A 14,580-nucleotide genomic window follows, 5' to 3' on the forward strand; every position below is an offset into this window, starting at 1 on the left:
CTACTCTCTGAATATGAGGCTTAAGTGCTATATGTTAAGCCTTTTTAAAAGCTAAGGCAAAAGTATGCACTTTTTTGCACAGATTTTATTGCAATACACCGGCTAATTCCCAAACACAAGTTATTTGTCTTAATCAAAATTTAGTCACAAGACCAGGCTTAAGCCTCAATATTTGACCATATATTTCAATTTTCATGTATGATACAAACTTCAGAGGAAAGTAATTTTCCTAATTGGTACAAAGAAAATGTTATATTTCTGTCCCATCAATTCTAAGTGAATTTTCTGAGCTCTTCACTTCAGAACAGAGGTAAAAATCTTCATACATTTACAAAGCTGTGAGTCCTTTTTCAGGATACAAGTGACATTTAGAAATTTGCTACCTGAGAACTGTTGATAATAATTGATGTCTATATTATTTAATTGTGAGCCTGGGTTGTATAATTAGGATACTGAGATTATGACAAGCAACAAATCTAAAGAACAAAATGCAATAAAAAATAAAATGAAAGGCTTATAGGTCAGTAAATGCCTTATCTCTACAGTCATGTGATATCTAAACTATGTTTGATTTTCATAAGAGACTGGAAATAAATTTTTGCTGTAGTTTACATCAAAAACCATCTTGAGTATGTAAGGCAGTTTCCCCTGGAATACTAATTCAGTTGGCTTGTGTAAGTGAAGACAGTTTAAAGAAGCAGTTAGCATCTACATTGAGCTACCTTCTAATAGGAAGACTGCTTGTTTTCGAAAAATCTTCACCAGAGTATCATCCAATTCAATCTCCTGTAGCTTAGAAATGAGCTGCTCCTCATTTCGACAGACCTTCTCTTGTGCATACAAGCCATCTGGCATTATTCGTTGCTGTCCCAGCCCTATCAGTGCTACTTCCACAGCCAGCGTTAAATAAGATTCCCCTTCTAAGAATTTGTGTGCAGGCAGGTGCTGGTACTCCAGAGATTTGCATTGCCCCACGTTCTCTGTAAAAGGTGACATAAAGAACAACACATCAGGAAATAATTCTAATCCATAATCTGCCTATGATGCCACATTTACAAATGCTTCCTCTGTCAGTATTCATTTTTTAAAATGATTTAAATTACTAGCGCAATCTCAATATCTAATGATCTAATCTAAACTACCTGAACCAATTCCACATGGCAGAAATGTGCAAAACAATTAGGTTTAAAAAAAACCACTCAAGTAAAAATAAAAGTTTTCATTTTAAACTGCATTATCTGGAGAAAGGCAGTTTCTCCAGCTTTGTGTTAATAAGGCCAAAATTGGAAGATCTATTTCAAATTTTTTTCCCACCCATTTCCATATCTCCTTAAAGCTTTGATGTTGTATAATTGGAAGGGGAAGGTGCTTATACACCTGCATAGATTTCAGTTGAAGCTATTAGGATTGTGCAAATACAGTAGGCCTGCAGCAAATGAGAAGGCACAATGCATTTGGTGGATTGCATATGCGTGTGTAGGAGGAATTTACTTTTCAACACACACTACTTTTATTTCATGGGGTTGTTTTGGTTTCTTCTAATTGCAAAGAATCTGATTTCTTTTAATTAAAGTTCTTCCAGAATTGGTGGATATGGGATTAGAAGTTTACTGAAGAAAATCTAATTGAATAAAATGAGTTTTGAGGCAAAGCCCTAAGAAGACTGGGGATGTGCATATAAAAGAGCTGTAGGTAGAGTTTCTGACCACACAGAAGGTGATAAGAGACTACCACAGAGGTGGAAAGAGACTGAGAATAAGGAATAAATCAGTTAAGCTCCTGGGAAGCTCTGTCCTAAATCATGTATCAATACTGCAACATTATTTTCCAATTCATAACCTTTATAGACCATGTATGTTATAAATTTTAAGTGTTTTGTCATCAGTTTGAAGCATTATGTACACCTGTAGCTAAGAAGTCAAATAACATCCTGGACTGCATAGGAGAAGCATCACCAGCCAATCGAGGGAGGCTCCTTCCCCTCCGCTCAGCCCTGGTGAGTTCACACCTGGAGTGCCATGTCCAGTACTGGGTTCCCCATGGACATACTGTAGCAGATCCAGTGAGGGGCCACAAAGATGATTAAAGGACTGGAGCATCTCCCATATAAGAGACTGAGACAGCTGGGATTGTTTAGCCTGGAAAAGAAAAGGCTCAGGAGGATCTTACCAAAATGTAAAAAATATCTGATGTAAAGAAGACAGACCCAGACTGTTCTCAGTGGTATCCTGTGACAGGACAAGAGGCAATGGGCACAAACTGAAATACAGGAAATTCCATCTGAGCATAAGAAAACACTTTTTTACTGTGAGGATGGTTAAACACTGCAAGAGGTCACCCAGAGAGCTTGTACAGTATTCATTCTTGGGGTTATTCAAAACCCAACTGGACACAGTCCTGGGCAACCTGCTCTAGGTGTCCCTGCTCTGAGCAGAGCAAGTGGACTAGACGATCTCCACAGGAGCCTTCCAAACTCAACAATTCTGTAATTTCCTGCAATTTCTTATAAAAGAGGACAGAGCAATATATGTGGTGAGGGTTGTTGCTATAAAGGCTTATTCAGTTTTATTTCAAGTGTGAAATACGGAATTGTCTTCAAGAATGAGTAACTGGTAATTTCTGAAGTGCTTTCATATAACAAAATTTGACTTAAAAAATTTTCTCTCCATTGTGTTTTCTTAGGGAATGCAAATGTGAGTTCTTATACTATAAAGACACTGGCTTCAAAGTTAATTCAGAAAGGAAAGATAGAAAAACACCTCCAGTTACTGAAGACTTAGAGAAGATTGCTCCCTTTGCATGGCCTTACCCATGAAGTCTGAGAATCCATGGAAGCTCTCATCATCCACCCTGCAGGCTTCCATCAGGCTACTGAAGAGGGTGCCAATCGGATCCAAAGGGTGTCCCACCCAACCTTCAAGATTCGTTATTAAGGTTAGTCCTTTGTGGAGAAGTTCTGTGACAGAAAAGATGGAGGGAGGAGGGAGGGGAAGAGAGCACATGTTAGCCCCTCAAAACAATTATAGAAGTAAAACTGATTAAAATGATCTCAATACAGAATTCAAAGTATTTCCAGTAGCTTCTGATTAGAAGGAGAAAATAGTTTATTTCAGGGTGAATTAATTGCCCTTTGTGAATATGTTAAAAGAGGAAAAAATAGAAAATGGACGAAGGCCAAACGTTTCAAGCACTAGCAAGGTGCATTATGGGTCAAAAATTTCAACTGCAGTATCTTTTGAAATCTCTTACTTGATACCAGTAACTCTTCTGAAAATGTCTGCTGAAAAATTATAGCAAAAACATTTTTTTAAATATTCTTCACAACTGTTTTCTCACTCAAAAGATTCAGTACCATTTTTACATTTTAAGTGAATCTGATGGCACTGAAATAAATTTAAATATTTGAAAATGTTCCATTTTAATAAATAAAATATGAGCTTATCTTGCATCTAAATATTTATTGAAGTAATAAACTCAGGATGACAGCTCCTAAAATAAAAAAAAGAAAAAAAAAGGATAAAGTGTTTAAATGTGGTATATGAGAAAAAATTGTCCTTTAAGTGCATTTTTTTGTCATTCTGAAGTTTCAGTCAACAAATACCTTCATGGATACTTTGTTTTTTAGCCCTCATCCATCAGTCAGTTACAACATGAAAAAAGTTGTTTAGCACAATGAATTGAAGGAAGTGTGGCTGTGGTAACAGAGGTTAGAGATTCCCCAAATCCCTTTTTTTATTAAGAGTGTTATGGCAGTAGCTCCCCTTTGACTCCAACTCCCAACTTTTTTCTCCTAGACACATGACACTCCTAGACACTCCTAGACACACAACTGAACTATGAGAGATCAGATGCATTATGGGTGATCATTTAAAAATTGTATAAAAGCCATTATGGATGCTCTGTTTCTCTGCCTACTGCACACTGACTTGTACCTGCCTGTGCTCGCTCTTGTTCAAAGTGCCAGCTTTCTGAGTAACCACATGTATTATCACAGAGCTTTAAAAGCTTGCTTCTTGCCTATTTAAATGTGTGGGGCTACAAAGTGAAACACAGCCACACTGTTGAACTGAGTGTTCAGGAGGGTGGCTTTTTTTAAAGAATCAACGTATATGTAATATGAAAAACAAACAAATAATTCTTACTAACAAATAGCATGTACTAAAGATGACAGGCAGAAGTACGCAATATTACCAAAAAGGATTAATATCAGTGACTCCTTACTGACTTACTTATATTCCATTTCATCTATTGTGTCTACTTATGAGCTTCACTTGTGTCATGCTAAAGGCTTCAGTCCTCCATTCATATAGACATTTAATTTTAAATCATGCAAGTGGTTCCATGGGCATCAGATCAGTCACATGAATGAAAGCTAAGTAGAAGCATGTGGTGGTTGCTGAACTGAAATCTAAAACTGGGCTGTAGCTGCAGAATTAATCTGCTTATAGAGACGACCAGCATATTTTGCAGTATTAAAAGAATATTTTTTAAATTCCAAACATAAGAGGGAAAAACCCCAAAGCAGTGAGTAACAACATAGAAATGAAAAACTTCTTTCTTTTGGGGTAGGACGAATCGCACTTCATACACTCCATTTTTAATAATAGCATAATATTAGCTGACAGCTACAGAGACTGCTCACAGGGAAAGGAACTTAACAGAAGCATTGAATGTCTAGATACTGCATTAGCAACTGGGAATGAAAAGGAGCAGTACTATGACCATCACACTTGCAGCAGACCCTTCACACCTGTCAGTGGTATGCACACACATACACACACTGACATAGCCCCCTCCCTTCTTACCTCCCCAGTCTGAGAAGCTGGAAAATGTGCAAAGCTTTTAAAGGAACACATTAAGGAAATATATATTACACGATAAAAAGACTCAGAAAAATTAAGTAATAATATAAAGTGCTTTTAAGTTTTGTTTAAATCTAGGATCCACAATAGCGCTCAAAAATCCTTCCTTGGGTACCGTGAAACGGAAATGGAGGCATATAGGAACTGCCAGCTAAATTTTTTTTCAGTCAGGTGTCTACCTTGTCTTCACTTCAATTTCTGGGAAAACACCTACACATGCACTTGAAAAATTTACACACATGGCCACACTGGTATTTTTGCCTACAATGCATGAGGATACACATAGTTAAGAGGAGCAACAAAGATCTAAAATAAAATTTGAATGAAAGGTGTTCTTGTAGTAGCTGAGGATGTAATTCCAGTTTTTCCATGTGCATTCTTTAACCACAAAGCCATCTCTTTCTTCTTCCACTACCTTTTCAAACTTAGGACAAAGTTCAGTGCAAGATTATTTTTGGTAGAATGTTCCTTCAAAAAATAGGGGTAGTACTCAGAGGAACACCACAGAACATTTTAATAAGCCAGTGTTTCAAAAATCTCATTTCTAGCAATGTGAATCCACTAAAGTTTTAAGCATTGTAGGAGACTTTTCAAACAAACTGCCAAATGTGATTAATTTCTGTAGTGCAGACTTTGCCTTGTTACCCTCAATGTCAGCTTTAGGCTTCCACCTCAGAAATATATAGCTTTGCTAAATTATACGTCAGAGGAAAAAAATATTTTAAATACCTGACATGCCAAATGCAAAGCTCTGTTTAAAAGCCTGTAACTTACACAGGATGAATATTTACACTGTGTAACCAAAAACCCTGACTGGGATAAAGGCCCCATCATGTCAGACGTATTGCAGAAGGCAGAACAGAGCCCCTGCCCTGCAGAGCTCACAACCCAGCTTTAAAAAAAAAAAAAAAAAATCCAGAATGTGACATTACCGCTATGATCATTTGGACTTGTGCTGGTTTTGGCTGAGAAGGGGTTAATTCTCCTCACTGTGGGGGTCAGCTACCTTTCCAGCTTCCTGCGCTCTGCCGCCTGGCAGGGAGCTGGGAGGGGCAGGGCCACGGTGGGGCCGGCTGACCCCGACTGGCCAATGGCATGTTCATTCCATGCCATGTGACACCATGACCAGTATATTAAGGGGGGGCAGTTGGCGGCTCGGGAGTGGCGCGGCATCGGGTCAGCGGGTGGTGAGCGGCTGAGTCGCGTGCGGTTTGTTTCAGCAGGTAGTTCCCCCTCCTCCCTGGGCTTTGCACCTCTCGTTCTCCTTTACATTGCATTTCTGTTGTTGTTTCTTTTAATTTTAATTATTAAGCTGTTCTTATCCCAACTCATGAGCGTTACCCTTCTGATTCTCTCCCCCATCTACCGGTGGGGGAGTGAGCGAGCGACTGTGTGGGGCTGAGCTGCCGGCTAGACCACGACAGGACTGAAGAGTTCAAGTTACCCCTTTTGCTTTAGTTTCAAAAGCAGTTTTCTCATGCAAAGTTCCAGTCCGGTGTTATTGTCACCTTGTCATATCCTTTGCCTTCTCTCTTTCCCACATTTACCTTTCTTCTGAGCCTGGTACATTTCCAACTGTTTCTGCTGCTGCCTTCTTAGTGTATTAACAATAGCTATTGCTAGTCTCAATGCTTCTCGTGGGCATCCATGAGATCGTAATGCGTCCACCCTTGCACAGGCTGTAGGAACATGTTCTAAAATAGAGAAAATAATTGAGGAATAGCAATGCTTCCATATCTGCAATGGCCTGTTTTGCTAGGTTACTCAAAAGGGCTGCTTTGTTTTCTTTGTTTTCTTTTTAAAACTATGCAAGAGAGACTTAAAGGACTACTTCTGAGCCAGCGTTTCGAGGGAGCCTCTGTTCTTTTTGCCAGGCTTTTCATTCATCTCCCCACCATTCCCCCAAAATAATGCCATAGAAACTGAACAAAGCAGCAAGTGGTGGAAATGTCTTTCCAGTTTAGTCACTTACCATGCCAGAGGGGCCACTCATGAGAGTCGAAGAGTGAGTTTTCAGTGTCGTCATGGTAACAGTAGATGGTGTATAGGTCACTGCTGATAATGTGCTGTAAGTGGCTGTCCTGCCAGTGCAGATCACACGCCTCTATGGCTCGAGTAAACACTGTCCGATGTGGCCTGTTCGATGAATCTGTCATTTTCACAAGTTCAGAAAGCTGCATCAGCTTTTACTCATTCATATGTGAATCAGTCATTCACAGTATTCCTGTCTTCTGCCTAGTCAGCAACCCCCAACTGATGGCAGCCTGCCTTGCCCCTCTCTGCAAGGACCAGCCTGCAGATGACATTTCACATTCTATTACCCAACAGCTCAGATGAAGTATGTGCCATTCACTTTGCATTCAGAGAGAGAAATCTACAAACCAGCACAGCTAATGCTAAATACGACTTTGCAAAGGGAACAGCTAGAGATGAAGGACATTAAAGAGCATGTACAGAACTCCCCTAAAACAAAACTAGAAAACATATGGCACACAGCTACTCAAGCATCCCCAGCTTCTCTCCTTCTCAGACCCAGAGCTACTAGGATGAGGGACAGATAAACATCGCCATGAAAGATTTTTAGTTGTTGTCTTTGAGAAGTTACATTAACTTTGAGCACTTGTATAATTTTTTGTCATAAGCATATACAAATACTGCAGAAAAAGTAAGGTACTGGGACCATGGGACTGACATAATCTTTACTGGACATCTTCCTACAGCAAAAGTGCTCTGTTGACATGGGACTGTGTCTATGAATGTTGAAATACCATGTCAGAGTTGCCACTAGCCTGCCCTGGTTGAGCTGAGCATCACAAGATCCAGAAAGCAAAATACTTCTGTAGGAAGTTATATGTTGAATGAACTTCTGTCTCCAGCTAGCTGCAAGATTTAAAAACGAACCAAGTCTATTTCCTTCAGAGGTAATCTTCCAAGAAAGAAAAAACAAGGAAAAACCCATCTAAGCCCAAATCTGCCACCTCCCACAAGCATTTAATTGTAACTTTATCATGATTATATGAAATATGTATCAAAATACTGAGGATTTTGAGGATTATGAGGGTTTTTTTCCCCAGGTAAATATCCTGCATCTTACTCAGTTATTAGCAAAGTAGCAATCTTTGTTTGAAGATGACTGGAGAAGGCTTCTGTCAGATTTGATAATCGCATTTTAGATTAGAAAGCATCATATCAAGTAAGAAGAGACACCTCCTCCACGAAGGCAGTGTTGCATCTGCATCCTCCCACCTGTCAATGCAGACTGCACAATACAAAGCACATCCCACAGATAGCTGCTTTAGTTTCTCACACACTCAGTTTAATGCAGTTACAACAGAGCTCCCTTTAAGTATCAAAGGTTTTGTAACTGCAAACAAAATAAAACCCCCAACACCAGAAGGGATATAAGATTATAGTCAAGCAAAGAAAGAACAGGCTTTTACATGACATAACTCAGGGACATCCAATTTTCATGCAACAAGTATTTAGAAGGATCAAGTGAAAAGTTAGAAGACTTAACTAAACACAAATTGAAAACATTGCAGCCCCAGCACAACACCCACCCTCCCACCCCCAATTTATCCTTTCTGCAAGGATAGTATTAGTGAAAATAAATTTGTCTGGTCAATCCTCAACAGGAAAGTTACTTGTCCCAGTAAAGAGTTGTCCTGGTTTCAGCTGGGATGGAGTTAAATTTCTTCGTAGTAGCTGAATTCTGCAAGGCTAGAGTATATAAGATAGAGGCCATATTATACGTTGCAGTCAGTGCATATATTTAGGCTCACCTTGGTTAGCATTTGCACCCTGAGGCAAAGCATTGGTTAAATTGGGCAGCTCATTTCCATGGTTTCCATCTTCCCAGGGACAAACATCCACACTGTTCCATTTTTTCAGCTGTTTTAGCCAACTGGCCTTCTGCTCCAACTTGCAGTGGGGATTTAAGACTATACACATCCACAGAGCACCTGGTTTAAAAAAAAAATATGCTAAATTATGTTTTCTATTAAAAATGCAGCAGCCAATGACTAATTGCAAACTTCTATACTGTAACACTTTTTCTCCCCTCGAAGGCTACAGTGCTTGTTTCCCAGCTATGCCTAACACCAGGCAGACGCAATTTCTGATGCAAAATCTTGGAGCTGGTGTGGCCCATCTGAAGCAGTTAAAAGACTGTATCAAGCCAACCTTCTCAATTAAAAGGCATTAAGTGGGTCTTTTGTATTAGAAAATCCATAGTTCACGATGTATGGCCCATCAGACAGGAACATCAGTCAAAAGCAAACAAGAATTCACATAAAGTTACAGCAGGAAATTACCCATGTTTTTCTTCTAATTTTTGTACCAGAAGCAAATGTTGTTTTCTACAAACAAGAACTATGTATCTTCCAGCTTCACATTACAGGAACCAAACAAGTGCATTAGCAAGACATGTATTTTGTAAACATATACTTCCACACACAAAACCCAGCAGAAGTACTGCTGATCATATCTCATTCGCAAACACATCTGGACCTCAGAGATCCAGTAAACACTGGCTTTGTGCAGTCTAATGGGAATAAGATATTTTTATTGCTACTACTCCAGTAATTTGGTTACACTAGAAAATTTGGTTTACATTTTCTGTTTACGGAGCTCAAAGTGAAAGCTAATTTGCTTTCAATATACTCTTCACATATATCATTACTTTAGAACCTGCTCCCTGACACTATATAGCAGGGTAGGCATAAATATATCAGGGTATCTAGCAACAATTTTCAAATGGAAAGATTTTTCTCTAAATCAACTTTGACAGAAGCATGAAGACATCTGAAAGTACTCTTTAGCAACAGTTCACTTGCTCATTAAGAACATGCCTTGTACACTACAAGAGATTTAAAGAGTATGCTTAAACTATGCAATCTTCATGATAGGTTGAAAAAAAAAAAAGAAATAAAAATGCAGCTGGTTCTTCCAAGAGAATAGAATTCTCATATTCAAGTATTCTTTTGCTAACTAAGAATGCAAAATGGATACACAGAGCACAGGCCATCACATTACATTCATTCCTAAAGTAACTTAGTATGTCATTATGCCACAGGACAGGAACCAGTGGAAACAGAGCTTGATCCTTAAGGTTGCAAGTCCGCTGCTATTCAGGCCGACATGGAACGGGGAAGTAATATCAAAGAAATCTGAAAATCACAACAAAATAAGATATGGGACAGTGCAGAACACCAGAGAGACACTACACTAATGGCACAGTAGTTACATACAGTAGCACACGCTGTTTTGGTGGGGGTTTTTTGTTTGTGGATTTTTTGTTTGTGTTTTGGTTTTGAGTTGGGTTTTTTTTAAGTGTCTGAAACTTGCCATGGGAGTGAATAAAGCCAATACTGTTTTTAAAAACTTCTTTTAAAACCAAATCACATGACCTTCATCAGACACACTCTTCAACATGCTTCACTCCCCAAACAGTCAAATTATAGAATAGAATCACAGAATGGTTTGGATTGGAAGGGGCCTTTTGAGATCATCTAGTCCAACCGCCCTGCAGTGAGCAGGGACATCTTCAACTAGATCAGGTTGCTCAGAGCCCCATCCAACCTGACCTTGAATGTTTCCAGGGATGGGGCATCTACCACCTCTCTGGGCAACCTGTTCTGGTGTTTCACCACCCTCATCATAAAAAATTACTTCCTTATATCTAGTCTGAATCTACCCTCTTTTCATTTAAAACCATTACCTCATGTCCTATTGCAACAGGCCCTACTAAAAAGTCTGTCCCATCTTTCCTATAAGCCCCCTTTAAGTACTGAAAGGCAGCAATAAGGTCTCCCCAAAGCCTTCTCTTCTCCAGGCTAAACAACCCCAACTCTCTCAGCCTGTCCTCATAGGAGAGGTGTTCCAGTCCTCAGATCATTTTTGTGGCCCTCCTCTTGACCTGCTCCAACAGGTCTGTGTCTTTCCTGTACTGAGGACTCCAGAGCTGGATGCAGTACTCCAGGTGAGGTCTCACCAGAGCAGAGTAGAGGGGCAGAAGCACCTCCCTCAATGTGCTGGCCATGCTTCTTCTGATGCAGCCCAGGATACAGTTGGCTTTCTGGGCTGTGAGCGCTCATTTCTGGCTTATGTCCAGCTTTTCATCCACCAGTACCCCCAAGTCCTCCTTGGCAGGGCTGCTCTCAATCCCTTCATCCCCCAGCCTGTACTGATACTGGGGGTTGCCCCAACCCAGGTGCAGGACCTTACACTTGGCCTTGTTGAACCTCATGAGGTTCATATGGGTCCACTTCTTGAGCTTGCCCAGGTCCCTCTGAATGGCATTACAACTGGTTCTTATTATTAAGCATCAATACATTCAGCACTGCCCAAGACAAAAGGACTATATTTCTTGCAATGTACAAAACAAAACAGAAAATGGGGCATATCAGAAAGCCTTTTAGAATAGTTGTCTTGGGCTTACTTATTTATTTTCAGAATCAAGTATTACTTTAGGGCACTGAGGAGACACTGTACCTCTCAGCATCTTAAAAAAACCCCAATTTAATACTTCACAACCAGATTTTCAGTGTTTTCAGACTGAAGCAAAAGGAAAGTGGAATATCTTAACCACATGTGGCATTTCAATCATCCAGCAAGGTGGAACACACACTACTGATTACACCATGGCCCTACAAAATGAGTGGCCTTTTCTTGTTCTGCATCTCAGAAACACCACTGGAGGCAAAGTAATTCACTTGCCTTCTTCAGAAGCTCCACCATGCACGCGGTACATCTAAGAGGCAGGAAGGGGAAGAGATACACCAAAGTACTAAAATCCTTTAAAAACTTCTTTGGTTTAAAGAGGGAAATTATGTCAAGCGCAACTATGTTGTTACTAGTGTTTGTCTCAGAAATCCACACTATTTTTATGCAAGTAAAGCACAAGGACATGTATTTCTAATAAACCCCACACAAACCACTTAAAATTTCAATAGATCAACTGCACCCTACTTGGGTGACTTTAGGGGAAGCTGCGTGCACATCTGAGATCTCACCTAGCTTTCACAGCTGCCTGATTCCCTGCAGAAAGAGGAGTGAGAGACAGAACTCCCCCACTGAGAAGGGAACAGAAAGAGCCTCGGGCTCAGCTCCTGTAGCCTAAAAAGGCTACCATCTGGGAGAATGAAGCATAATGCCAATGATCCCACACTCTTCAGTCTATTTGGGTTTAAAGTGTGTGTATGTGTGTGATCTCTTCCCTCCCCAGGGTGTGTGTGTTTGCCTGCATTCATATTTCTTCCTCTTCCTCCTCCCCAAATGCCTTCCCCCTCCCCTGACATCTGCTCAGTTCTGGCTCTTTCAATTCACTGGTTCCTGTCCTGCTCCTAGCACTGAAAAGTCTGAGGAAAATGTTTACTTGTGCCCAGATTTTACCACATACTAACTGGAAGGAGCCCAGAGGATATTCTTCCTATTTCACTCTGATGCTGCTCAGTGGATGCCCTCATGAGCTGGCCCTTAAATGTCACCACCGAACTGAAAGCTTACACTGGCCTCAGACAAGAGATTCTCTATTTTCTGCCTAATGGATCCTATATGGGGAAACTGCTGATCACACTTACTCCTTACTACAGAAGAATGAAGGGCAGCTACTTTTAATTAGTTTGTGGGGAACGTATCTAAATCCATTTCTAGTGACTTTAGCCTGGAAACTGCTGTTTGCAATGGCCTACGCTCAAAAGAAGTTTCCCAAAATATGTTCCTGGCATTCTCAAGTAAGTTTACCTGTTTGACTAGATTTAAGGATGTCACTGATGCCACATGCAATATGAACAAATGTCTCATTGGGGGGGGGGGGAGAAAAACAGAGAGTGTGTTTGTGCTTACATATTCTGTTTTTCTAACAGAGCTCACTTTTTCCTGTCTCCCTTTCCCCAGGCGCCAGATATCTTTTCATACCGGATCTCAGAAGGCTGACACATCTGCCCCCCTGGAACTAAACCAAAAGTAAATTTCTGATTTGGATCCCTTGACTGTGACCCATGTCTTTCCAATATGAAGCACCTTACAGTACAGTAGCAAAATATCACAAACCAATATGCAAATTCCCCCCCCAAAGATAACTGGAAGACAAGTCATGCTGTGACTGCAATTTGATATTAATTTCACAAGGGAATGAATATTAGAACTGTCATATTGCAGTGAGGAATTGCCTATTTTAGTTCAGCACTAATCCTTTTAACCTGGAAAAAGGGAGCTTTACTAAAACAGACCTTTGATGCAAATAGCCATCTTTTTGAAAATGCATGGTTGTCATTCATCGTTAGTGCGCCTTACACCACAAAGAAATAGGTTACATTACTGCTTTATGCAACACATGCATGCCTTGTACATACAGTGGAAACATCAGTACTTTTGTATTTCTCAGTAGACATCCATACCTCTGAATTCATGAGAGAGAAAGGAACAGCATGCCTTTACACTGATTAGGATTTAAACATGCAAACTGAAAAACATTAAGAAGCATTCAGTCACTGTAAAAGTAGGAGGTATAATAATTACACATCTTGTGTATGTGTGTATTCATGAAGCCAAAGAAAGTGCAAGGAATGTATACAAACTCTCCAAAGAGATTAAGCATTGCTTGGTTGTCATAAATCCCATTATATTTTACTCTTGTCCCAGTAAAAAGGAGGGTAGTGGTGGAAACAGTTTTAGTGGGGGCTAGGACACTGAGCATGACTGAATATCCAGCATAAAATTCTGTTGGACTGTTTGATTACAGTCTTCCCAAGAAATCTGCTTTTCCTAGAAATATTATGCTACCTAGTCAGGGCTGCTGTGTAGCTAAGGTTGGGTTGGTGTTTCCTCATTTACCATACCTGTGTAATCAGTGACTGAAACTTGGCCTTTGCCTTGGAATTTTATGTTTAATATATTTAAGATCAATCAATTCATTTGCAAAATTAAAATATGAAAGAAACTGATGCACATTTGAAATGTCTTTAGCTCCTCCCATTAATGTACATCTCTCTCTTAAAAAACTAAAAACCCAAAAGCTACCAGGTTAGTAACATTTGATTATTTCAAAGAAAGTGGAGCCAGGTAACCACAGAATCACAGAATGGTAGGGGTTGGAAGGGACCTCTGGAGATCATCTTGTCCAACCCCACTGCTTGAGCAGGGACACCTAGAGCAGAGGGCACAGAAACACGTCCAGGTGGGTTTTGAATGTCTCCAGGGAAGGAGACTCCACAACCTCTCTGGGCAGCCTCTTCCAGTGCTCTGTCACCCTCACAGTAAAGAAGTTTTTCCTCATGTTTAGGTAGAACTTCCTGTGTTCCATTGGCACTTGTCCTGTTGTTGGGCACCACTGAAAAGAGTCTGGCCCCATCCTCTTGACATCTGCCCTTTAGATATTTATAAGCATCAATAAGATGTCCCGCTCAGTCTTCTCTTCTCCAGGCTAAACACACAGGTCTCTCAGCCTTTCCTCATAAGGGAGATGCTCCAGTCCCCTGATCATCTTCGTAGCTCTCTGCTAGACTCTCTCCAGTAGTCCCCTGTCTTTCTTGAACTGGGGAGCCCAGAACTGGAGACAGTACTCCAAATGTGGTCTCACTAGGGCAGAGTGACCTCCCTCGACCTGCTGGCCACACTCCTTTTAATGCATCCCAGGATGCCGTTGGCCTTCCTGGACACAAGAGCACAGTGCTGGCTCATGGTCAGCTTGCTGTCCACAAGCACTCCCAGGTCATTC

At 40.5% G+C, this 14,580-nt stretch overlaps 1 protein-coding gene across 2 annotated transcripts in view; it reads right to left on the reverse strand.

Annotated features, from left to right (window-relative positions):
* LOC135310892 (zinc finger SWIM domain-containing protein 6) overlaps positions 1-14,580 on the reverse strand; it is an 85,994-nt gene that overhangs the window by 15,632 nt on the left and 55,782 nt on the right. Inside the window, exons 4-8 of one of the 2 annotated variants that reach the window (XM_064440008.1) lie at positions 8,645-8,824; positions 6,835-7,011; positions 6,410-6,556; positions 2,810-2,956; positions 723-980 (exon numbers count right to left, since the gene is read on the reverse strand). In XM_064440008.1, the coding sequence (XP_064296078.1) occupies positions 723-980; positions 2,810-2,956; positions 6,410-6,556; positions 6,835-7,011; positions 8,645-8,824 (909 nt within the window). The remainder of the gene's footprint in view (positions 1-722; positions 981-2,809; positions 2,957-6,409; positions 6,557-6,834; positions 7,012-8,644; positions 8,825-14,580) is intronic. The other variant, XM_064440007.1, reaches the window with a different exon arrangement.

Source organism: Phalacrocorax carbo, assembly GCF_963921805.1.
Source record: "Phalacrocorax carbo chromosome W unlocalized genomic scaffold, bPhaCar2.1 SUPER_W_unloc_6, whole genome shotgun sequence".
Taxonomy (NCBI): domain Eukaryota; kingdom Metazoa; phylum Chordata; class Aves; order Suliformes; family Phalacrocoracidae; genus Phalacrocorax; species Phalacrocorax carbo.